Below are 26,032 nucleotides of genomic sequence, written 5' to 3'. Positions count from 1 at the left end.
TGCAAGTATATTTCAGTAATACTGGTATTAGTCAATCAGACCTAAAATGGAATGATGCAGAGGTCTGTAGGTCAAGTTTCAGGTAAGCAACACAAATTGAGACTACGCATGAAAGAACTGGGAAGACTACAGTCCTTGAAGATTCTATATACAAGACTGGTAATTATTTAAAATTCTGCATTTAATGCACAGGTTTGGTAACTGCTTAAAACAGCTCCAGTACCATAATCCAAACCACAAGACAGCAGTCCACAAGCATTTGCACCTCCCTTTACAGAACTCAAGTGTCAACACAACACCTGCAGTGCAAAAATTAACTTGATGACTCTTAGACCCTTATCTTTGTTATTCTATGTCCAAGTGGCCTCCTCCTAGTTCCAAATTGTTGATGGAAACCAGATCGAGATGCACAGAAATCCTTCCCTGCTTCAACAAGGTTCCCTCCCAACCCCTGGAGCCTGGGAGCCCAGCTCTCTGCTTTTAATCCAATATCCACTTCACTACAGAAGATTTATTTAGACTGCCTCTTGTTTCATTAAGGGTTCCAAAAGTCTGTGGTGATTTTTGACACTTTGTTATAATGTTTCTGTGACCCCCCCCAGCCCCTCCTCACATACCACACCACCCAGCCTCATTTTCATATGGATACAAAGCATCGGGATAAAATGATGGTTCATTATAGTGGTACAGAGCTCTTATCTTCATCCGGCAAGAGTCATTTCCTTCCAAAGATTGAAATGCAAATGTGAAAATTAATGATAACTGCATTATCTGATAGCAGAGATAATACCGATTCACTGTCAGAGTAACACACAGTCGCTCTATGATTTCCTCTGCTTCTTCACAATATTCTTCTTACTGTCAGACTATATCTATGGTTAACTATGTTTCATGGATTTTTGTTAATTTACATCAAATAGCATTTCCAAGATCTTAAATCTACACATTTCCCCAATCAAAAAGGAAACAAAATCAGGACAGTAATCTCCAAGTCCTTCTTAGGACTGGTTTAAAAAGAAAGAAAGGGAAAAAAAAAAAAAGAAAGAAAAAAGAAAAAGAAGTAAAATGGGGAGGGGGGAGGGGAAGACTATCATTAATGTCTATTTCCATCTTGCAGTGGGCTACCAACCATTCCACTCTATATTAGACAGCTTTGCTTTGTAACCCAAACTTTTTATAGCATTACTAAATAATGCAGAGTAAACCCAATAATCAATACATATTTGCAGTGATTCTTATGAATGGTTACAGGAAATCTATACAGAAAAGCTTTTCAAACTACCTTTTATAGCAGGTAAAAATGTGAGTCTGGCATGCCCAATGATCACTACAATTTTCTGATCTACAACTCGTTGAAGCAATACACCAGAATTCACATGAAAGCCTTTTTCTATCTTTTTATTGAATAATAACAGTAACATAGCTCAATGTAACATCATTTTGAAGTGCTATTTAATTTCCAGTATACTATTTTTCTTAAAATTTCTGATACATTAGAGGAAAAACACCAATCTGTAAGAGTAATTAAAAGCAACTATAATGTGCTATAATCAACAGCTCTCTGACACATGTGTATGAGTGATGATGAGTCAGCTGAAATGAGTAACACAAATTGCAACTTCATTCTGATTTACCATTGCCAATAGCAGAAGTCCTGTTGATTTACTGGAGGCAGAATTTTACACATGGAAAACTTTCCCTTTATGTGGAGATGAAGGCAAACAGTACATGAAAAAATCACCTCAAACTGCCAATAGGAGTTTTAGGTCTTATTTTACACTGTGTGGTGGGTTTTTTTCTATTTGATTTTTTGTTGTTGTTTTTCTTGGGTTTTTTTTGGCTGGGCTTTTTTTTGTTTGTTTGCTTTTAATGTGAACAAATCACACTTTCTAACTTTCCGAGCAGAATTCAGGTACAATTCAAAAGAACTTACGAGACGGACTTTCAAGCTATCCAATTGATAAAATCAGCACATTCTAGAAGAAAGCCACGCACCCTTGTGACTATGAAAGTGAGAGCTCAAATAAGGAATAAGGACAACCTAGTATAGTGCATGTGAATTAAGAAGAAAGAGAGCCAGTCCTTCCTCAGAACCAGTATTTTTGTGAATGGCACTAATTTCACCTTTGGAAATGCCCTATATTTAGTTCCTCAAGTGTTAACAACATTTCTCTGTCTTAAAAGCCAGATACAACTTCACTAATGGCTGAAGCACTCATTGTTTGCTGGAATTGCAGGAAGAAATTCAAAAAAATGGAGTGCACAGGATGGTGCACTGGATTTGTAAAAACTTTTTGGCAGTCAGTACTAGAAGATTGTATCCTGTGTTTCAACAGGGAAAAAATGTTCCCTTCCATATTACAGAATTGGTACATGCTGTCTTCAACTTTATTTGTTTTACCACTATAGACTAATAGAGAAATTCAGAATAGAGAAAAGCACAAAGAAATTACCTTTCTTAACATAGTTTTAGTAAACAGTTACTGAAGAAATAAAAATTGGGAATTGCTTATATGAGGCCTGCTTGTACTTATTCATTATAAATGCACCCAAATAGTACAATATTTATAAAAGCAATGGATAGCATCTTCATTTATTAATTTCACTTTACTTACAAGGAACTATTGTGGTCAGTCAGTCTAATTTCTGTTCCAGTGAAATCTATCTTGTTTTAAAAGTCCAGTGCTTGCCACAGAACTTGATCATGTTCTTTAGGAAAGTATCTCATCCTGAATGCAAATATTTCTAATGACAGATAAGTGACTTTTCATAAAATGTTTCAATAATGACATTTTAAGCACTAAAATCCATTCTTTGTGTCTGAAACTGTGGAACTTCAACATCCATTTAATCTTCTGATACTTTGCTAGAAAGAGGTGCCCATTGTTATCAGATTTCCACTCTGAATTTAAAGTAGTTTGCAATCAGATTGCCCTTTAATATAACTTTAATATTTCTTTGGTAAAATAAATAGGGAAAGAACCTAGACTTTTCCATAATACCAGTCTTTTCAACTTTCTAGTGGTTCTTCTCTAAACCTGTTACAAATTTTAGTATCATTCTTGAAGTGTGACCACAGAACACAGAGCCCTGTTTCAGTGTCAAACAAGACTCCTGACCAGACAGGCAAAGCAATCTGAGAAGCCAGACATATCCTCCATCCATAACCCTCTCTTTAGGGCTCAAGACTTTTTCAGAGCACCTTCAGATGCTCCTACAGGTGTTTTACAACTGTAAAAATTCGATGAAAATATTTATTTACCTTCTCATAAGCCCGTAACTTTATATTTAATTATTCTGAAACTATTTCTGCAGCTAACATGGCAATTCATTCAGGTCTGCCAATAGCAATATGTACCCATTATTCAGCATTTTTTTAAAAAAATTAAACATATTGCAAATAAGTAAACGCACTTTAGCTCACATTACATATTATGTTGTTTTACAAGACATTTTATTTTTTCTATAAGCCTATATGGATTGGAAATCTTACTAACCCCCTCTTAATAAAAGCATCTTACAATACTTATCCCCTTATTTCCAGTGGGACCACTGCCATTTGGACAGGTCTGTCACTACCCAGACCAACTTTTACTGGTTTTGAACACATTTGAGAAATTATGTCAAAACTGTTTCAGAACTGAAGTTGATCACTAGAGCTGGGTCATCTAGCTCCTAAAAAAGTGAAATTCAAACTATCAGACTGCTTTAATTAGCTAGTAGAGAAGTACAGTCATCACATACAGACAAATAGGCTTTCCAGCACAAATGTTTCCAGCAGACTAGAAATAATTAGTTTAGCTTTTTACCTGTCCCCTCTAACTATTGAGTCAAGACTTGGAATTGATCAATACCAATTTTCTAATGACTTTTTTTTTACCACATTTTAAAATGCCATCTTACTGTTATTAAATGAAGCTACTGATAGACTTTTAGGTGGGGTTTTTTCCCTTTCCTCTTTTTTTGCCCCTTCCTTTTTTTTCTCCCCTTTCTTTTAGCCTTGTGTTATAGTTTCTAGTATCTGGTTACATCTACTTGGATTTTTCTGTTGGTCTTTTTTTTTTGTTTGTTTTGGTTTTTGGCTTTTGGGGTTTTTTTGGTGGTTCTTTGGGGGTTTTTTGGGGTTTTTTTTTGGTTTTTTTTTCTGTTTATGTTTTTTAATTATCGTCTAGATAATATCAACATTGCCTTCACTTTTATTATAGCCATTTTCTAAAAATTGTTCTTAAACTCTTTCAAGTTCTAAGTCATACTTCTGAATTCAAACTTTTTCTCCTTTTTGGTAGAGTTCATATTCGCTATCTCTTATAATGACAAATAAGGTGGAATGAATTTGTATCCACCACTGCAAGCATGACTACTGAATAACAAACAAGCATTCATTTCCAAATCCATAAACAACTTATCTTTCAAGATGCCATAGAATATATAATCTCCTTATATTTGGCATAACAATATTTTACTTGAAGTGAGAATCTAAAATTTTCAGAGATTTTAAGGAAGTTCTGCTATGGAAGCATGAAACATTTCAATAGGAACCAGAATGATCATATTCTCTAACATGATGGGTGATCTGTAGAAGCCACGTAGGAGATCCTTCTGTTTGTTATGCCTTAAAGCACTGCCCTCACATGCCCTGACATCATAACAATAAAAAGCTACAGAACTATGCAACTCCATGTACCAAGGCAAAGAGCAAACATAAGCCCATAAAATTACCTCCACTTCCACCTTTAAAAACTAAGTCTTTTTACATAAAATGCATTTAAATTCAGTCTTGCTGTTTTCACTTTCTATTCCTTGTTCTTTTGCTACTGGCTATAACAAGAAAAGGATTAGGCCCTTCACTATGTGTTCATACACTGCCTATTGACCCAAGTTTCCATTATTTCAGAGCAGTTTCACTAAACAGGAATTTCTAGAAATTGAAGATAAGAACAGTGAAAACTAAGGACAATGAAGGTCACAAGGCTTTGATTTGAAATATTGCTTCAGCAACTTGTATCATGCAGAACAGTTCTTGGATTCTGAGAGGCTCCCCCTCTCAGAGATGGAACTTTCCTTGCCAGAGAAGGTAAGGAGACCAGAGACAGCTCAGAAAACAAAGAATGTATCATCATCTGCCCTTTGAGGTTGTGCCTCTACTGACAGTTGGCAAATTTGCTGAATCAAAATTTTTGATGGCTCAGTTTGTGCTGCGCAAAAATATGTTCCTAAATAAGCAAAATATTTCATGCTTTGTTGTTTTGGTTTATTCCAAAAGACTGAAAGACGTTATCTTTGTACTGCATGGTTGAAAATGATCTTTTGTTGATTGCTTCTTTTTCCATGTCAATAACAAGCAGCTTCATCTGATGTGTGATGGAGAGTATGGGATGTGGTATATATACATTCCTTTTTTCATATGTATTATGCCCTTGTAAAAAATCAATGTTTAAATAAAATATAGATGCTGATACTGGTGGTCATCAGTTTTCAGAAGTAAAAAGAAATTTTCCAACATTCAGCTTTGATTTCCATCTTATCCCATGTCAAAGCTATCAATAAATATTACTAGAAGTACACTCATCCTACTGTTTAACTGATTTTTTCCCAACAGAATGAAAATATCTCCTTTTACTCCACAGAGCCAGAAAATCTCAGAAACTTCTGAATAAGGTAGTGCATATCAAAAGCAGTAACAGCCCACAAAATGCACATTCTACTATGCTGAAATACACTAAAAAAATGCAACAAAAATTTACAAATTTCAGACAGACTTTATTTAGAATGAAATTAAAAACAAGTCATATGATAAATACCGACAGCCTTTAAATCTGCTATGTAGATAGAAAAGGCCACTCTGCTACATCCACATATATATTTTCATTATTTTACATGTACAGTAGCGTAATACTAAACCTTGTTTTCATATAACACCATAGTGATTTATATAGAATATCAAGTTCTTTGTGAATTATCATGAAAAACATTTTAAATTATATCATAATAATTAGATATACTATGTCTTCATTTTTGTTTGCATTGTATTTTCCAGCTACTGGTTTCAGAAAATTGCCATTAGTTTTGTTCTTCTCTTCATGAAGAGCATACAGTAATTTGCAAAATCAAGCAAGGATGAAAATGTGATTGAAATATAGGAATTTTTCTAATGAAATATTATTATTGCATTATAAATTATTGATAGAACGGTCCTGGAACTCTCTTCTGATGTGCTCATCCTTTTGAGGGAAAATTTCCATAAGAGATACAGCTATTGCTAGAGCGTGTTTGGCTTCAGATACACATTTTGCAACAGTTTTATTAAATTATGGTCAATATAATGGATTTTTAAGGCCTATTCCCAAGTCCATGCCCATGAAAACACTGCATTCAACTGCAGAATTGCCTAATTGAGAAATACAATTTACCCTGTTGCCTTAGGTACTTTTACAGTACAAGAGAGGTTTTACATATTTATATTGAATAGATACTTGAAAGTATTGCCATATTACCATTACATCTTAGCAATGTTATGCTTGCACCATCTTCACTTACATAGCATAAAATGCTACCTTGAATTACTGTTTTAATGTGAAGTGCTAAGGCTTCATTGACTGCAGTCCAAGTTTCTCTTTTCACGGAAACCAATGACCAGGTGTGCTAAATCATTTCTACCAGGCTCAAACAGGTAAAAAAAGTTCCTTGAAAATGTTAGCAGACATCATACCTATTTGTTAAGCTAAACAGGTTGTTAAATGTTGGTGCAAAGCTTGAGAAGAGACCAAAGCATCTGGGTGATGCTTCTGACTTCAGAAAATACAGCAGAAGTGCTTCTCCCTTAATTCAACCATGGAAGAAAGAATTTACTGAGAAATTTTAATCCTAAAATTCTACGCAGCAAGAAAATTTTCCTTTACACCAAACAAGTACATAAGGCATTTTATGTCAAACAATTTACAAAATGGTACAACAGCAGCCATTTTTTTAAACTCAATAATTTCATCTTAGTACTTACCTGTCAATATCCTGGAACATAAGAATCATAAAAGAGACAGTCTATTAAAAACAAATGTAAAGCATGACAATCTACTAAAATAATGAAATTAACAGATATTGAAGTCTAGTTCAAGAAATTTCTCTTGGCTTTCAGTTGTTTTTCCCTACCTGGCCCATCCCAATCTTCAGTCTCTACAGCAAGCTGCCCTGGTTTCTCTGACCTTGCATCACCGTCAGATTCTGCTGCTTCCTGGATGCCTTCTTCATTGCCTGAAAAACCATCCAAAAAATACAGCATTGACATATTCTAATAGTGACTTCCAAGCAAAGCTCCTATAATATCCAAACAGTTGCTTACATGCCTAACTGAAACATACTCATGTCTATAAACAGAGAGAAAATGGAAAAAAATAATTAGACATATAAAGATTCGTGAGTGTCCACTGACTCAAAGAAGCCCTGAGTATGCAGTATTTCCAGTCCCACGGAGTGAAAATCTTGCAAAACAGTGTTTATTCCATATGCTTAAGAAACAGAATCACAACTTGCACCTAGTTCTGTAAACCAAAGCACATAAAGTCACGGAGTCTGTACAAAGGAGAGAAAGAAATCAGCTCGTGACCCCCCAGGAACATTCACTTTCAGTTATGAGTTTTCTTGAATTGACATTTAAATGTTTCTTATGCACTGCAGATATATGACACTCAGAAAAAAAATATGGTCCACTAAACATTTTGGTATTTCCCACAACTAGAGAAAAGCTAATCCATGGTATTTCATCATTTAAGGAGTTTGCCCTTAAAGTCATAATATCCCAGCAAGTCCCTAAAGTAATTTTCTCCCTATCAAGTTTTATTTAAAGAAATGCTACATTTCTGATGAATTTTCACATTTTCACCACCCAGAAGTACCTGAAAATGTCTGTCTGCTTTCTGTTACTACCTACTACAAGGACATATACAGGACACACAGAAAACTATGATAAGATTAAATTTTTAGAGATGACCATTTAATTTTTATTTGAAGAAATGCTTGCTGAAAGTGTAGTTATTTCAGGTAAACAAATACACTAGGCAAGCTCTTTGCCAAAATACTTTGGAATAACCACTATGAAAACAACATTGAAGAAGAGGGGTCCAGGTATTAACATAAAACACTCTGGCCACAGTAACACATTGAGTGATATGACATCTCTAAAGGCTTTTCCAGGATTGGATTTTACTCATTTGTAGATTTTTTTTAATACTAACCTATCCAGGAAACTCAGGCATAAGAACACACTAAGAAGAATTGAAAGAAAGAAACAAATCTATGCAATTAACTACTTCAGTCAAATAGGGTTGATGATGGTTTAATTTTTTTATCCAACTTAAAGGACATTTGTTAAAAAACAATTTCCCGCAAAAAAGTGACAGCATTAGAAGAACAAATACTGTGCATTTTACAAACTGAAAAATCAGACCCTTTGTTGATTTAACAACAGGAGACCAAATAGGAGCAAAAAGCACAGCAATTAAGCAGTAACTTGTAATTTTTTTCTGTACTCATGATAACAAAAGCTTTAATTAGCAACATAGGTAAAGAAATGTGATTGCAACAAACTATGCCAGATCCCCATATGTTATCACTGGAGCTATATTTATACTGGATAAGATTGTGACCCAGAGTTTTCAAGTACATGATTATATACAAACACTATAAAGTATTAACTTCTTGTGCACATGTAACGTCTCGTAATAACACATTCTTCCTTGCATTCATAAAACACAGTTTTTCAAATATGAAGTCTAAGGGCTTGATAAACTACTACTCACACAAACACAATACTATAATCACTCCAGAGTTTGATTACAAAACTATAGTTCAGTGAACTTGTGGTACTAAAAACATAGTCCAGAATAGTCACATGCACTTGTAGTGTGTAAAATAAAACTGGAATACAACACAAATATCTAGTACGATTTTTGTGCTAAATTAACTGTGGAACTGCAGCCAGGCATTTGAGGTTCACATGCTTCAGCTCAATCTGAAGTTACCTTTGAGAATACTCATGTGCTGAAAAAGCTATCAAGTTTCTGCTAAGCACTTTTAACAATTATTTGGTTTTAAGCAACTAGCCTATTTTGAATTAACATTTGTATAGTTACTTTGTAGTAATCAGACCTCTGCTTTCTTTGGGTGGACTGAAGAACCTATTGGACAATTTACCTTCATTTTTCTATATTCACAGCAACTTAAAGCAGCAAAAATTTTTCTTTCATTGGAGAGACACAAAAGAAATTTTTCCTAAGTTCAGACCTGGCATGATCAACTCCAGTTTTCTCAAAAATGCCTGAAAATAATTCACAACAAGGGCAATTCTTTTTTTTTAATTGAAGATGCATAACCAACATAGACATTTCTTAGAATGTTCTTTGTATAGAATGCAAATGTTTTTCTTCCACTGCACATAACAGAGCTGTATCTACTGAATCAGAACAGTAACAGCAAAATTTAGAAATAGTAATTCTTTTAGACAGAAAAGAAGCACAGATAATTGGACAGCTTAACCTCCAAAATACTAAGTTCTTCCAGGTTATAATGTATGCCAACCTGGTGTTAACTTGCAAATTTCAGCATTCTTCTAGTCAGTGCAACCAACCAGAACATAAACAAATGAAACTATCAGAATTAAAAGAGGACAAAATTAAGTGACATGATTGGGCTGAAAAGCAAAAGGACAGAACAACAGCTAAGGTACAAAAACTATAGGACACTATAATTAAGTATTTGGGAGATGAGGAAAAATCTGAAAATATATCTTATCAGATAACTAACTTTCTCTTAACTTCCTTTTTCACTGTTTCATGAAGTATAGTGTTACATGGTTTTCACAGTCAAGTTTTAATGGATTGATGCATGTCTAGCACAAACAGAGTAAATAAAACGTGTAGAATTTACATTAAGGAAAACTTTACTCTTCATCTAGAAGTATTCTTAATTATTTTCATTGATATTTTCTGTTACTCCAAACTGCCAAGTGCATGCATTACCCACCTGAAATACCACCACACTGATCTCTCCTGCTCCCCCACACTACTCCAGTCTGCTACTGAAACCAACAAATGGTACAATACTGGCAATTTCCAAACCCGCCAGGGAGTGAAGTCTATCCCAGGCTCAGCTGAGCATCAAGGTCAGATGGAAATGGGCAACCAAAACAATCCGTTTGGTGCTGGTGACACTGCAACTTCAAAAAGCCAAAAGAAGGCTTAGCAGAGAGCTGATAACAAAGCGCATCTCTCAAGCTTTTTTTCCCCATACTTAAAGCTATTTTAGCAGTTAACATTTGTTTAGCACAAAGGAGTTTATTTCCTTTCAGAATTTATTTTCTTTCCATTGTTTACTCTTTCTTTTCAGTCACTTGACTACTTTTCAGTCTCAATAAGACTATTTTTTAATATTTATTTTAGAACTGATTACATTTTTCTTCAATTTACAGGTGCAGACATTTAACTGGATCCAGGATATTAATTATTTCTTTCTTCCAAGTCCAATCAAGTTTTTTTCCTCATATATACACTACCCATTTGATAATAACTTGTTGATTCCCTTCTAATCCCATTATTTTTATGTTTTGTGTTTTTCTTTATTTGCTGCTCAATTATGCTTAATGTATTTAAGTTAAAGGATAAATAACATTTCCCCATCGAAGAGTGGTGTAAGTACTCTAAAATGAACCAAAACCTGCTTCTGCTTAAGCAGGTTTAAACCCCATAAGTTAATTCTGTCCTTTAAATGATCATTGCATGAGAAAATACTCTTATGAGTAAGCACATATAATTCCATAAACTATGTTCAGTCATGAGTCAAGTAAGACTACTGGAAATTCCACTCCTTCTCTATACTTGGTATTAAAGTTACACTTTTGGCAGAACTCATCACCTCTAACCTCAGATGCCTGAAAGTTAAGCTAGTCCAGACTACTTACACAGACACTCCTACAAACAGGGAAGAAAGAAACCTCCTGAGTGATTCATCCTATTCTAGGATGCCTGAGATGCGAGACCCCTCGGTGTCAGAGAGCTGAAATGAATCATCCTCTTAAACACACAGCTTAGACTAGGAACCTATCTTTAGTCAGCTAAAGTTGGGAGAAACAAATCTCTGACTTATGCTGAAATGCTGAATGCACAAAATACTGCTTAACTAAGAGGAAAAAAACCCTCTCTTATTTAAACAACTTCAATATGTAATGTGGATTGAATTTTCATCTTGACTTTATAATTTCTTACTAGTTCTGTTGTCTTCAAAAACAGCTCAAGTTTTTTGGTTTTCTTTCTTATTTTTTTAAATCTGGTTTAAATAGGCTAATGTTTATCCAATAGACAATTCACTGCAATTCAAGGTGGTAAAGTTGGTCAGGAAATCTGATGACTGTAAAAGAGACATATTACCAGATACATGAGAGAGAACTCCAGCTTCTCTGACAACACTGACAAGTAGGAAAGAGAGACTTGAATATTAACAAGTAATTTCACTTTAATCTTTTTAACAAATTAAAGACTTCCCAATTTGTACTTAATCAGCTTGTACCACAAGTAGTTGTGGTATTTTATAGAAGCACATGGGTTAGCAGTTCTTCTCAATCCTGCTGTTTTAATCCATGTTGTTCCTATCAGTATTAGGCTCTTACAGAAAGTCTCATACAATATAACTATTGAACTTTCTTGACTAGGACTGTACAGCAGCTGTTAGGCACTCTATAATGTATTTTGCAATCAGCTAAATCAACAAAGTATTTTTAACAATGAACAGTTCAGAACTGACAGATCTACTTTCTTGTTCGCAGCTGCTTATCACGGCACAGATATCATGTATGTTTACCAGGTGCTTCCCATAGTTAGGATACCGTCACAGGAGCCGCTCACTAAAGATAAGGTCATAAAAGAGATGAAAAACGTGCAGGCTTCATACACTCATGGTTTTATCATCAGACAAAATAGCTTTGGGTGAAGGACTGTACCAGTCACAAAAAGCATACAGCAGCTTCTATTAGAGTGAGAGAACAATAAAATTTGAAATTCAGTTTGTTTTCCCTCTTCTGGCAGCATAAATGTAAACTTAAATTGTCAGCATCTTCATACAGCTGTTCAGAGTGAAACATCACTTCTCAATTATAATAAATCAGCTCAGAAATAAATTGTTGCAAAGCCTGTAGCACTCAGCATTGCCAAAAGAGAAAACAGCCACAATGCAAAGACCTGGGGAGTCACTCACTGTAGACTTTAATTTGGCAAGGACATAACCTCATGGATGGTGACAGACCAACGTGACTGGCCGTGAAGGGGAGGGGGCCTGCTCCTTTCTGACACAGTCTACAGTGGCAGTAATTCTGGATCCAACCAAACAAGGATTCTGAGACTATACATACAAAAGATGCCAGAGCTTCAGAAACTATAGATCAGCAATCAAAAACTGTCCTTTGTTATTCGCTTTATCTCAATGCCTGCAACCAGTAACAGAGCTTACACACACTGATAATCCTGCTCTTGAATCCTAAGAAACACACTGTAAGCTGAGGATTGTTGCCAGGAACCTCTCCTCAAAAGCCATACTCAGTAACTTTGAAATAAACCATATACAAGTTAAAATACAAACACTTCATTCATTCAATGTAACTTACTTTTTAGCAGCACACACTATTCTTAAGAATATCAACAACATCTAACAGGTCTGAACTAACCCTTGTGTGGATTATCTCTTTTTAAAGTATTCTATGTATATATTTAACTATAATTGTAATGGCAATACAAGTTTCAGCAGACATAAATCATTCTGGGTATAAAATAATGCAAAAATAATTTTATAAGCTTTTGGAATGGTAACAGAACTGTGAGAATAAAGATACTAAATAATATGGGAGGGATGTTTCCACACTTTTGCATTTGCCAAATGAAATTAGGACAAGATAAACAACTAGAGTGGGTACAGTGCCATGCAAATGGGTTTACTCTACAAATCTTGCAAGGACAAAGAAAGAGAGGAAGAGATCTGGGGCTATCACTACCAGACTGTTAGCAATTCATCTGATATATATCAGAAATAGTTTCAGTGAAGCCCATAAAAATCAACTGAGACACTCTTACTCTGCAAATACAGAAAGTATGAGCAAAATCTGGCCCTCAGATGATTGATTTGGTAACGTACCTGAAAGAAACCAGCACCTGAACAAGTTAATCTACTGCATTTTATTTCAGATTATGTTAATCACCTCACTACTTTGCTTCTTTGCAAGCAATTATTGTTTTCTGTCATGCTGATTAGCAGTCATAATTTCTCCTGGGATAAACCTCATTTGAAATAACTGTATGTTTCCATTTGCCCTAAGCACTCTTAGAATTATTTGTCCAGCAAGTCTCAGAAGCAATGCATGGTCTCTCCCTAATTTTTGGGATCTGTCTGTGAATATTCAAGTGTTGGCAAGTGCCCATATACGTGCAAGAAGTTAGCTCTCCAAAACCGTGGTACGAAACTATTTTGGTTCCTATTAAAATCACCATTTTGTTTAATAAAATGACATCTTGACACATTACATTTCAGCACAGTGATCATGTTAAAAAGCAGTGTCAATTATTTCTAACTATTCCAGCTACAGCACTTTTCTCCTGGGATAAGACACGCTGTGCAGCACATTCATCTAGACTGAGTCTGGCCTTCCTCTTTCTCTACATGTTTGATATGTTCTCATTATCGCCACTGTTTGCTTTTGAAGTCCTTTCAAGACAAGGATCACTCATTCAAATGCATTTCCTGCAGAACAGTGAAAGTGTTCTCTGAATTGTATTCCTCACTTTCCTTTTATTAATGGGTTTTAAATATAGATATTTTTATATATATATACGCACAAACATATATGTATGTATATATGTATGTATGTATATATGTATGTATATATTCTAATTTTTAGGAAGAAATTCTATACACCTGTGCTGCAAATGGGCATCATTCAGATATACTGGCTACTCAAGAGCTTCTATCAATTTTCAAAAAAAGGATAAAAATTCTTGCATCTTTTCAATTTTTTGCCATTAAAACTTCAAATACAAGAACTCCATTAGACATATGCAAGTACTAGCCTGGGGTTCAAACTACATAGTTCTAAGCTCTTGATTAGAAAAGCAGCAGAAGCATATTTTAAAAGATATTTACATGCCACAAATAAAAACTGTTGCTTAATATAATTTTCAAGAATTTCAATGGAAATCAATAATCCATGAGATTCTAAACCAGCCTGCCGCAGGACAGAGAGATTAGTTCAATGAAATTCTAACAAGTTTCAAATTCTAAGTTTGAAGGCTCTTCTGGAGGTTCATATTTCAATTTAATTATATAACAAACCTTTACCATTCCTACTGCAGAAATATTCAATTTCCTGTAAGAATTCTTCCTTCATCCAAACAAGAAGACCTCATTTTATACTTTGCAGCTGAAATCATCATCATATATGAATTCAGTTTTTACATGACTTCTACACATGACTACATAAATAGTGGCATTAGGTACCTGTTCCTACACAGTGAAATCTTAATTTACTTTATTGAAAACAACTGGATGTTTTTTATTTGAAATGATCAACACTTCAGATGGTTCAATATCAAAAGCAGTTAATTCCCTACCATTACAGGTGTGTTCCTACATACATGTATCACACACAATTTCAAAACCAGTCTAGGTTTCTGTGAGTCAAACCCAAGAAAAAGACTTACCAGTCAAAATATGTGCTTCTTTTTCGCTATCCAGCAGTAATATCTGTCTTATCAATATTTATCCAATGATGACATAAATGTGACATCTGCTTTATTTATTTTTACTGATCCTTTCAGAATTAAATTGCTGCAAATACACCCATATAGTACACAACCTGTGAGCAAGTTTGCTTTTTGACCCTGGGTTGACAAGAATTTTTTCAGCCATGTCTGAGAACTCTTAAGAGACTCTTAAAATATATTCAGAATTTTTGTGTCAGGGCCACCAAATAAGAAAAAAAAAAAAAAAAAGACAAAATGGACCTTCATTATAAACAATATTAGAAACAGAAGCATAGTACACATGAACTAAGAACATGTGGTGCAATTTGTCATTTGTGGATTTCATGTTCTAAAGAAGATTACTCTTATTAATTTGCAATTCATATTCTGTCAAATTTGACCTGAAATTTAAGTCAATCCAAGTTCAAGTTTTGTGACTTTCTAGAAAGAGGACATTATACTACTTGTTGTAACCAAATAATCCCTTCCTGAATTCTATCCCTAGCTGAGATAGATTTCAGAATTTCATTGTTCTTAAGAAAACCAAAATGTGCTGACTGAAAAGGCTGGAGTTGCTTTGATAAACTGCTTAAAGTTGAGTAAGCTGTTTAAGTGTTTCTCGCACTTTTTAATTCTGTACAGTTAAAATAATGTTTTCTATTTGGATCTATGTATTTATTTCTTGAAACATAGCTTTCTAGTTTCTTTTTGAGATATAATTTTCTGCTTGATGACCAATTATTTAATGTCTTGATTAGAAGAAGGGTTTGCTTATTTAACTTAGGTCAAACTTTTATCCAGCTAAAGTTGATGTTAATACCTACATAGGTTTAAGATGGACTGAAAATACAACCTGAAGGGTTTAAATATGTGTTAGCAGTAAGTTTAAAAAAGTACAGAATAGACAATCTTGTACTTTTTGTTTTGGAAGCCTTTACATGCTCTCTAGTGAAAAAAAAAATCACTTCAACCTTCTCAGATATATCTTTTCCCTTCTAGAAAGAAAACAGGTGGTCCTCTGAGCTCCAGAGCAGGAAGGAATGAGGAACCTTAAGAGGTGAAGCACAAGGCAAATGTTGATGTTCAGATGAAAAAGATCTCCTTCCATCCTGCTGGGATCCAACCTAATTCTGACTTAGCATTGTTCAAAGGCTGTTATCAGAGAAGCCCTTTCCTTTCTTTGTCCATATTCAGCATCTGACAAAAGTATGGAAGATTAGAATCACAGAATCATCAGGGTTGGAAGGGATATTTAGGATCAAGAGGTCCAGCTGTCCACCCAGCACTGTCACTGTAATTCCTAAACCACATCACCCAGATCCAGAACCAGACACCTCTTCAACATCTCCAGGGATGGTGACTCCCTGAGCAACCTATCCCAGTGCCTCAGCACCTAATGCTTAACAGTGAAAAATGTTTTTCTAATATCTAATCCTAATCTGAATCTCCCCTGTCTCAATTTAAGGCCATTTTCTCTCTTCCTCTCTCTGCAGACAGGGAGAAGAGACTGAACCTCACTACAGCCTGCTGTCAGGTGCATGTAGAGAGTGATGAGATACTCCAGCCTCATCCTCTAAAGTTGTTTCAGCTGAATGTGATACAGATAAACATAAGGGAACCCTTACTCTGGGGAATATGAGAATCCAACAGTGTCACAAACATGCAGAAAAGTCAGTAAGAGGTAACTACTACATTCTTGGAAGGAGTAGTGCTGCGAGTTCTTATGCATATTCTAGTTATTCTAGCAGATGACAATAGATACATTCCTATTCTGTCTCTGATTTCCGAAAAGAATCAATATATCCTTCATTTAGTCATAAAATCTACATAAATAAAATGCAATTAATTAAAATAATCTAAAAATTTTAAAGGAATATGAGCTCCAGCAGAACAGAAGTATTGCCAGGGAAAGATAATGTCAGGAGCAGGGAGGGGGGGTGTCTGGTGCCAAGCAAAGCCGAGGGCTGTGCAATCACCTCTATCAGTGCTCTATCAGTGTCTACACTCCAGCCAAATCCAGAGAAAACAAGGAGTCAAAGATTCAGGTCAATAAGCTTATAGGCGATTTGCACAAACTGCTCCTGCAGCAAGGTAAAAAACAAAGTCATATTGGCTTTTCTTTTTTATTCCTTCTCTTTGAACTCCTTGGTCCAAACACACCCTCGAAATGTCAGTGTTATATGCAAGAATTTAAAGAGCTGAGCTTCTTAATCCCGTTAAGAAATAAGAACAAAGTTGCCTGTAAAGATCTCCTTATTGAGCTCAAAGTGATTATGGTATAGCTGCCTTCTGCTGATCCTACTTCCACTTGCTATAGCAAAAAATGGTAGAAATTTGTCATGAAATCCATTACTGAAAAGGAGAAAAAATTGATTAAAACGTTCCTGGTTAAAAAAAAAAAAAAAAAAAAGGGGGGGGGAGAAAATAAAGAAAAGAAAGCATAAATCTAGTGTTTGATCCAGAAGCAGAAAATAGCAAGCATATTCTTAGTCGCTACACGCGTAATATGAAAGAAGCAAGGAATATTTACACAGTTGCACACAGGCACACACAGAGACACAAAGTCATACTCCAAAGGAAAAATGAACACACAGAAACCCTTTTCAGGGTGTTATTATACGTGGTAGCAAAATACCTTTGCACATAAAGTATGAAGGGCTAGATTAATACACAGACAAACTTAGCTTTGTATATGCTTTCCTGTATGAGGTCTCACACTGCAGTTGTTTCTCTGAATCTCAAGCCTGGGTGCACAATCAGGTCACATGGTTTAATATAAAAAATTCCAGTCCCAAGCTGGTCTGTCAGGCTAGTAACAAACATGAGTATGATTATGTGTACATGAACAGAAAATGGAGTTCAGGTTTGGAACTCATCCCTTCCTGCCCAAGAAGAGTATGAGAATATAGAACCAGGTATACACTCGGTATGCAGCCACTCCCTGTGTTTCCTTCTTGCTGACTTAGGAACTGTGTATTAGTTTTGGACTGCACTGGATTTCCCTCATTTTCCTCTTCCCCTACAAATAATGATAACCATGTATCAGGAACCCAAACCACTCAACCAGCTACAAACACATATCACTGCAGACATACATAGCAGTGTGGGCTACAGATCATAAAATCATTGCATCCTGAAACAATCACTCTCCATCCCACCTCATGTACCCTCCCTGTCACCCTATGTCACCACCTGAAGCAGAGTTAACATTGGGAAGCAGAAGCCATTTGCTTTCCCATCTGCCACCAGGAGTTTTAAGGCCACTGAATCTGCTTCCACTGAGGGCTGGTGCCAATGCTGCCTGGTAATTAAAAAAAAAACATGGAAAACCTACAACACAAGGAACAAGAGCAATAGTCAAAACTACAAGCAATGAACAGGAGAATCTGACACAACGGTCTTAGCAAGGTGCAAGAAATGAACCTGCCTTCTTTCACTAATTATCGGATATTTCATTTGCCTCCTCCTTCTGGCAACAGTCTGACATTTGCTCTTTTGATTCTAAACCTCCTCCATTTTCTTCTCTTGCCTTTTTCCTTCTGTGAACACAGCTACTAATCTCAAGTGATCTCTCTTATTGCTTAAGATAATTTTCCTTTGAAAGTTAAACCCTCATTGAACACTTCTGCTAGGAAGGTCACAAGGAACTCTAAGTTGCTTAGCCAGTTATCAGCCCTATCAGTCACCAAGGCTCCTATTCTCCTTCCTGTTCACAGACAGTAAAAGATGTCACCATATGAGCATAGTAAACTTTATAAGTAACAGAAAAGAACTTCTATTTTTAAGTTTAAATTTAAATTTTTATTTTTTCCTGAGGGTATCTAGGCAAGATGACAGCAGTCAGAGACTAGAAAGTCAACTACAACTATAAACTACTCCACAAATAATCTTGATTTAGAACTTTGATTTTCACCCCATCACCTTCAACTTGGCCTTTGTATTGTTCTGTTGTTCTTCCCTTCCTTCTATCTATCCTTCTGCAATTATTAGCCCTATCATACTTCTTCTCATCTCTTTTAGCATCACCTTATTTTCTTATTCTAACCTACAGCAGAAAAAATTTAGTATTTATGTCCTATGCCCTGGTTTCCAAATCCAGCCTATCCTTGTTCTGCGTGGGAGACAGGCTACTTTCTCCTTACACAGACTGTTGTAATATTGACATTTACGCTGTAAAGTTCCTACATCTGAAATTAATCTGAATTAATCAGATACAGACTCTGATTCCAGATGCCCACTGATTAAAAAAATATTCAGCAAGGGAGATTCCAGGCTAATAAAGTCTTTGTGTGGACAGTACCATCAGATATCCTCTTTATTGGCAGTACAGCAATTTCTAATAACTAAACATAAACAGCAATTTTTAAAGGCTATTTTCAAACTGACAAAATGTAATGCACTACCATCAAGGCTACCTTCTACAAAGTTTTTTTTTCTACTTCAAACACAGAGATCAGTGCAGATTTGTAGTAGAACACCCAATCCTGTTTCCAAAAGACTCTCTTTCTCCTAATCTCTGTCAAAACTGCAAACAAATAAAACTTAACTACCTTCCTTTATGGAGCTCTTCATCCACAAGGTTAAAAAAAACAGAGTTGGAAGCTTAAAGCAATCCCTGACAAATAGTAAGTTGGTAATTTCCATTTCAGCTTTGAATATTTACATGCTTAAACCATTGTTCACTTCTTCACATTCGAGTGTGACTGAAGACCACACAGAAATAAATATTAAATGCAGCAAAGTTAATTTTGTGGTACTGCAGAAGTGTGGGAAAGGAGGAATTTTCCAGATTCATTTTTGCAAAAGCCATTAGTGAGCAAAAGGAGAAAAGCAAGAGCAGAGTCAAAATTCTGGAAACAGAGAAGGTGTAAAATGATATGTAGCTCAATCAAGGTGATTAATTTGCTTCACACTTTGCAGAAGCTTTTTTTTTGCATTCACCTTCTAATTCTGGCAACTATTCTGCCGACTCTATCCCACAAACCCAAAGAAGATGGGAATGACAAGTATGGCTTTATAAAGGTTCCTGTTTGCAATTTAGACAGTAAAGGCCTGCTCTCTGCTTATAACACAATCAGGCACAGCTGGAAAGGAAAATCTCTTCAAGAAGCCAAAGTTACCAAGCTGTGAACCTGTAAGTCCTCTATTCTCATTCCTCAAAATTAATTGTGACTAGTAAATTTTTGCCTTCAGTACCTAGTTTCTATAGCAAAAAGCCCCTGGTTTTAGGTGGTACTTGAATTTACAGAGCTGGGTAAGTATAAAAAACATACCATGGATGAAGCCTGACAAACACCTCCTCCCCAACAGCTGTGTCACTTGTTCCCCATGCCTCTTGATTCTTGCAGGAAGCCCCGCTACTCATTTGTCCTCTTGTTCTGGGTCAGCTGGGAAGAAACCCCAGGGGAGGGAAATAGGGAGACAGGACAGATAAAATTTATATCCAAGAAAACACCTTTGCTTTCTAAAACCATTAATGGTCCATTCTAGCAAGGGCAGAATTCAGAGACAGCATAATGGATTCCCATGCCAGTTCTGATATATTTCTGGGAAAAGGAAACCTGTTACATGAGAAAACTTGCTTTTTTCTTATTTGGAAATACTTTCCATTTAAAGGCTGCCAATACTATCAAAGAGCAGAAGAAAAATCAAATGTCAGGCCCCCAAAACAGAAACTAGACTGCCTTTATTTGTTCTCTAACCTATTTAGTACACATCTCATTTTCATGCTTTTTCATTTTCATAATGACTTTTTATTCATGATATTTAAAAAAAAAATAGGAAAAAAAAAGAAAAGCTTATTTCTCATATGATCTTTTAATTTCAATACTGAAGCCCTACAAAGAAAAACAAAAGGCTATGAATTCTTAACAGATTCATGGAAAAAACCCCGAGAATTAGTCCAATTTTTAGTATTTACTATATAATAGGCAAAAACCCTTCCACTAAGAAAGGGACACAAAAGTAATTTGTTTGTGTTTTCCAGATTAGTTTTGTCTTCTTAGCATTTATCTTTAGAAAAACATAGGTGGGCTCATGATAATGACACTTAAGATGTTACCCTGAAGAAGTAGGACATTCAACAGGAGTTGAGACATTAATAAAAAACCATCACAATTCCAGTCTCCCATTCTATCTTTTTACAGGGAGATTCCCAATTTGCTTCAAAGTGGGACTTTTTGTCACACTGCCTCAGCTGGAGGTAGATTAGAAATTTTATGTGCCCCTTGATCCTTAGAAATCTTCTTTTCAACTCTTCTGCAGCAGTTGCACTGGAGAGACTTAAGATTCTTTTATAACTACAACAGACCAACTTTTGGGAAGTCAGAAGGTATTTAGCCTGAAGAATCAGCAGATGTCCTTAAAAGAACATATAAACAAGATAAGCAAGATTCAGATTTGAATGTATTCCCATTTGATGCCTGATCTTTAATACAATGGCCTGGATTCAGTGATTTGCCCAAAAGATGTGATTACTTAAAGTGAAGAACCAAGATAAACTGAAACTCAGTGTAAAGTTGAAATATTGATAGCTATTTTAAAAAAATCAATTTTATTTCTTGATTTCACCTCAAACCATAATATTTTCCACTGGTAGGCCCCAGAAATGCATTAAGAGAGGTAACTAAATCAAACTGATATGCTATGATATGAACTAATAGTGGGACATAGTATTCCACTGCTGACAGGAGGAATTCAAGAGACACCAGTGTAATAACAACTATGCAAATAGTGGTTTAAATATTTATTTAGTACTGCCAATAACAGGAGGAGTAGTTTTTGCCAGTGAAGGAAAATGGTGTCTGAAAGGCATGTGAACCAGAGAACACAAATTAACTGCAGTATTTATTACACTCAGTTACAATTGCAGTTGTAACTAACTTCTTCCTGTTTGTAAAGAATCTATTGATGATATGGGGTCTCCTCACAGGAAGATTTTGTAGCAGCTGAACTCCAAACTATGGATTAGACTGTTCAGATCTCTTAGGGTGATTTACTAAGTACCAAGAACCTGCAGAAGCTACACAGAGGATATCTAGAAAATACATTGTAATGCCTTTGCCACTGATGACTGAAGACTCTAGAGGAAGGACTAAAGCCCTGCAGTCAGAACACTCAACTTGTCAAACAGATGATTAGACTTTGTCCAAGACAGATGAAAATAATACAAAACCAGAAACATATCAAGTTATCATGAGAAAATGCATGTCGATATCTGGGAAAGAACCAAAAGACAGAGAAACCATCAACATCCTAATGCCCGAGGGATTTGTGAACTAACAGAAGAACATCACCACAACAACTTCAGCTATTTGATAGGCATCCTTACCTGCAGAAGACAAACAATAAAGCAATCAAGTGGATATCCGGCAGGAAGAAGGTTAACTCAATGCTCTAAATAACAATAGTGTGTTTTTCTGCCAGCTGACTGGGAAGTAGCACAACCTTGCAGACTGAACTGGCAAGAATGGATTGGTGTGTCTTACGCTAAAACACCTTAATCGTCAATAATTCACAAGTACCAAGTGCAACAAAAAGGCATTTGCAACTTCAGAAGTTATCCTTTCACAAATCACTAGTTTTCTACTGTGCATAATAAAGTCTATAATAAGCTCTATTTTAATCCTGGAATCTACAGACACAATCTGTTTTCCTAGCAATGTTTCTTAGTCAGAGAAGTAATGAACAGACATGCTGCTTTGCCAGCTTCAGATTTGGTAATAATTGAGTTCTGGGCCTGTTCTCTCCAGTTAAATATGTAGAAAATAACACTAGGAAGAAAACATTAAGGTAAGATGATTCATGTCCCTGAAAAGTGTATTTCAATATAACTAAATATTTATCCCTTACCAGACTTAATTTCACAAGTAACTCTTTTTCCTGTTTTTAAGGTAGCATTAATACAGCTGTTTGTACATTTTAAACCAAAAAACCTCTTTGACCGTTTGGACAAAGTTTGGCCATTATTGTCTCAAGAGGTTGGCTACAATGATTACCTTTATTACAAAAGTATTCCACTTCTTCACAGCTCAGATTTTCAGGCTCAAACTCTGCAGAAAAGCTTTCCTCCAATGGAAAGTCTTCTTTTGAGACAGTATCATTTTCCTCAGACAGGCACTCTTCTTCTTCATCCTCAGTGGCATCTTCAAGGGGCCCTTAAAAAAGAATCAGGGACACTGTGGCAAAACCATCTAACAGGACAACGTGAAATAAAACCTTAGTGAACTTTTAACTGGCATTCTTTAGCTAGTTTTTCCTTTCACTGCTGTGTTCAGCATTTATTAGAATTGGACAAATAACATTTTATGGAAATGGAAATTGAAAGTGACTTTTCCTGATGACTTCAAATCACAATATGCAAAGTGTCATTAGTAATATGTATTAATAATACTCACACATGGGGGTTTTTCATTATTCATTGGGCTCTGCTATTAAACTCAGACAGTTTTAACAGCTGAAATCAAAGCTGTATTTGTGAAAAGCCATAAACAGTGAAGAGCTTTCTCTTGTTTGTTAGTGATTGTTTTTGATGCTGAATTACAGTACTTAAAATGTTCCTTTACAAGCTTTGTTAATCAAATTAAAAGTACTGACAACAGAGAAATACTACAAAGGTTTCGACAGCACAAACTTCAGCTTATTCTGCTATTTTGCTTCAACTGGCCCCTGATGGTATCCATGATCATTCATGCCAGACTCTTTAACAGATTCTCACTCAATGGACAGGACTCAAGAGACTATTTATTCATTTCACAGAGGGCAAACAAATGTCCTGGTAAACTGCCAGCCCAGGGCTACAAAAACATAAACTAGTGACAGAAACAGGGCATGAGTTTGAATTTGAAATGGTAGTCTGAAGTCTCTGACTTCTCCTCTAGTTACCTAGAGATACTACTGCTACAGATACTCTTGAAGAGACTGCACCAGACAGATTATAACACATAACACCAAGGTTACCAATTAGAATATGCTCAAAAATTAAAATCTTTCTTATATACACACACTTCAAAATCCTTGGTTAATAGCAACTATTTGCTAAAGACATCTCTTGTGCAGGATGTAGAATTTCACCCCAGATTTAAATAGAGATTTGAAATAACTGAACATATTTTAATTTAACAAAGATTTTATTAAATGTCATATGTTTCAAAATCCATCTTAAGACTGGATTTCAAAGGAGAGATTTCATTATACATGGTTGAGGCTTGAAAAAAACTACGTATTTCACTCTCCAATGAAAGCACAGCCTCATTTATAATTGACTGAGTATTTTTTCTTCAAAATGAAAGCGAGCCAGCTAATGAAAAAAAATGTGATTTGTATTTATATGATAGTTTTACGGTATTAAATACACTATTCCTATATAATCTATCATGCTGAGATAGAATACATAAATGATTCTGTTGTGTTCAATGAAAAGGAAGGAATAAATTCTTAAAGAAATCAAATATTGACTACACTCTAATTTTATGTAATTTATTACGAACCGGCGACTACCTACATTTATTAAAACAGCAAAATTCACTTTAGGCTAGGTTGTGTAATTCTTGCTTCAGAGGAATATGATGGCTACTTTTCATTGAAATTGATTGAGATTCCCAGCTGGGATTCCATAAATTAATATAGCTTACTATCTTTCATGGAAATATGACTCTCTGTGCCAGCTGAGAATCTGACCAAATGAGCCCACTTTTGTAGACACATACTCGCCAACAGTAGCTGTCATTCAACAATATAGCTCCTAAAATAAGGGGCTATTATTATGGCTGAAGAAATAAAGATTCTCACTATCAAAGTATCCATTACTGTTAATTGCACCTTCCAGCCATGCTGGGAAAAAATCCAGCAAGTGCATATGCACAGGGAGTGAAGACTGGCTGTGGCACTGTACAGAGCAGAGAACAAAGCACAGCACACGCTGGAGCAGTGTGCTGCAGCTGAACATGGGCACTCCAGGCACCTCATGTGTGTCCAGGTTCATGAAATGAAAGCACAAGGAGTTCTGCAAAAACTATCAGAAATACTACTCTCAAATTTCATTTTATTATTAATATGCGACATTGTCAGTAGAGCCATGTACTGGTGTGCACTCCTAGTAACACCTAGATAAACAAACTAGGAAAAAATATGCTATTTTAGTGAAATGTAAATTTTTGCTACATATAAAAATGTATTAACACCATATTTTGCTTAATTTAAAGTGCAGCTATAAGCCTAATAAATATTCCAAGTATTTTAAATCTGAGGAAAAAATTAAAACTTCAGCCAGCATTTATAGTAAAAGTCAATTTCCTGCTGAATGACTAGTTCTTTGTTACTGACTTTTACAATGTGTCTTACAAAATTTCACAAAAGCAATTTACCTGTAAGTAATGCAATTGGCATGTATACATGACATTTAGGTCTGTTTCTAGATGTTAAACCAGTTATTTGATCAGGTCACCAATACGTAATCAGCAAGCTAATCATCACTGTATGTTAATTAGGAAAAGAACAGAAATGCAGTTGCTATGCTTTCATTTCCAGCAGTCATGGAAACACACTTTATAGCTTCCATTGACACCCCTTCCAAGAAAGGAGAAGAAATACAATGTACACAGCAGCTCCACAGTGCTGGTTCAAACCCCTGTCATTTTGTGGACTGGGACTTTATTTCTTAAATTGATCTTAGACTAAAAAAATACTGACTACTGCTACTATAGATATATTCTATGTACAAACAGGTACGTAACATTACCTAAAGTTACATGTCCAAGCATTTGCAAACATAAATGCACAGTAATTTCACAATTATCAGCCACACCATTTTGACTAAAATTTTGGTCTGAACCCAGAAGTGTGGCTTATAATCAGGTGCGGCTCATATATGGACAAAAACCGAAAAGTTGCTGTTTTAGTTTTTTGGAGGACAGGTGTCTGCTGAGAAAGGCAGGAGCTTCTCTTTGAAATGGAGAATGTAAACCCCCTTCCTCCAAATTATTATAATTTTGAAATCAAGAGACTTTCAGGCAAAGATATGGGAATTAGGAATAACAGTTCTTTTCTAGGGAAATTAAAATAGAAATACAGTACTACAAAGAAACAAACCCCAAACCCTGACAGAGTACAACCTGACACCCTGTCAGTCAGGGTGTTGGTAGCAGTCCCATTAAATGGTGGTTGCATCCTCTTGCAGTGACAGATGTGATTCAGTTGGAGCAGTGCTCCTGTAGAAGGTGCAGTTTCCCTCCGGAGGTCCAGTGGTGATGTGGAGAAATCCAGTT

At 35.5% G+C, this 26,032-nt stretch overlaps 1 protein-coding gene across 2 annotated transcripts in view; it reads right to left on the bottom strand.

Moving 5' to 3' along the window:
- ZFPM2 (zinc finger protein, FOG family member 2) overlaps positions 1–26,032 on the bottom strand; it is a 308,180-nt gene that overhangs the window by 226,501 nt on the left and 55,647 nt on the right. Inside the window, exons 2-3 of one of the 2 annotated variants that reach the window (XM_033072539.1) lie at positions 22,766–22,924; positions 7,147–7,248 (exon numbers count right to left, since the gene is read on the bottom strand). In XM_033072539.1, the coding sequence (XP_032928430.1) occupies positions 7,147–7,248; positions 22,766–22,924 (261 nt within the window). The remainder of the gene's footprint in view (positions 1–7,146; positions 7,249–22,765; positions 22,925–26,032) is intronic. The other variant, XM_033072549.1, reaches the window with a different exon arrangement.

Source organism: Catharus ustulatus, chromosome 1, assembly GCF_009819885.2.
Source record: "Catharus ustulatus isolate bCatUst1 chromosome 1, bCatUst1.pri.v2, whole genome shotgun sequence".
Taxonomy (NCBI): domain Eukaryota; kingdom Metazoa; phylum Chordata; class Aves; order Passeriformes; family Turdidae; genus Catharus; species Catharus ustulatus.
The sequence above is the reverse complement of the archived record's forward strand: the minus strand, read 5'-3'. Positions and strand labels throughout refer to the sequence as shown.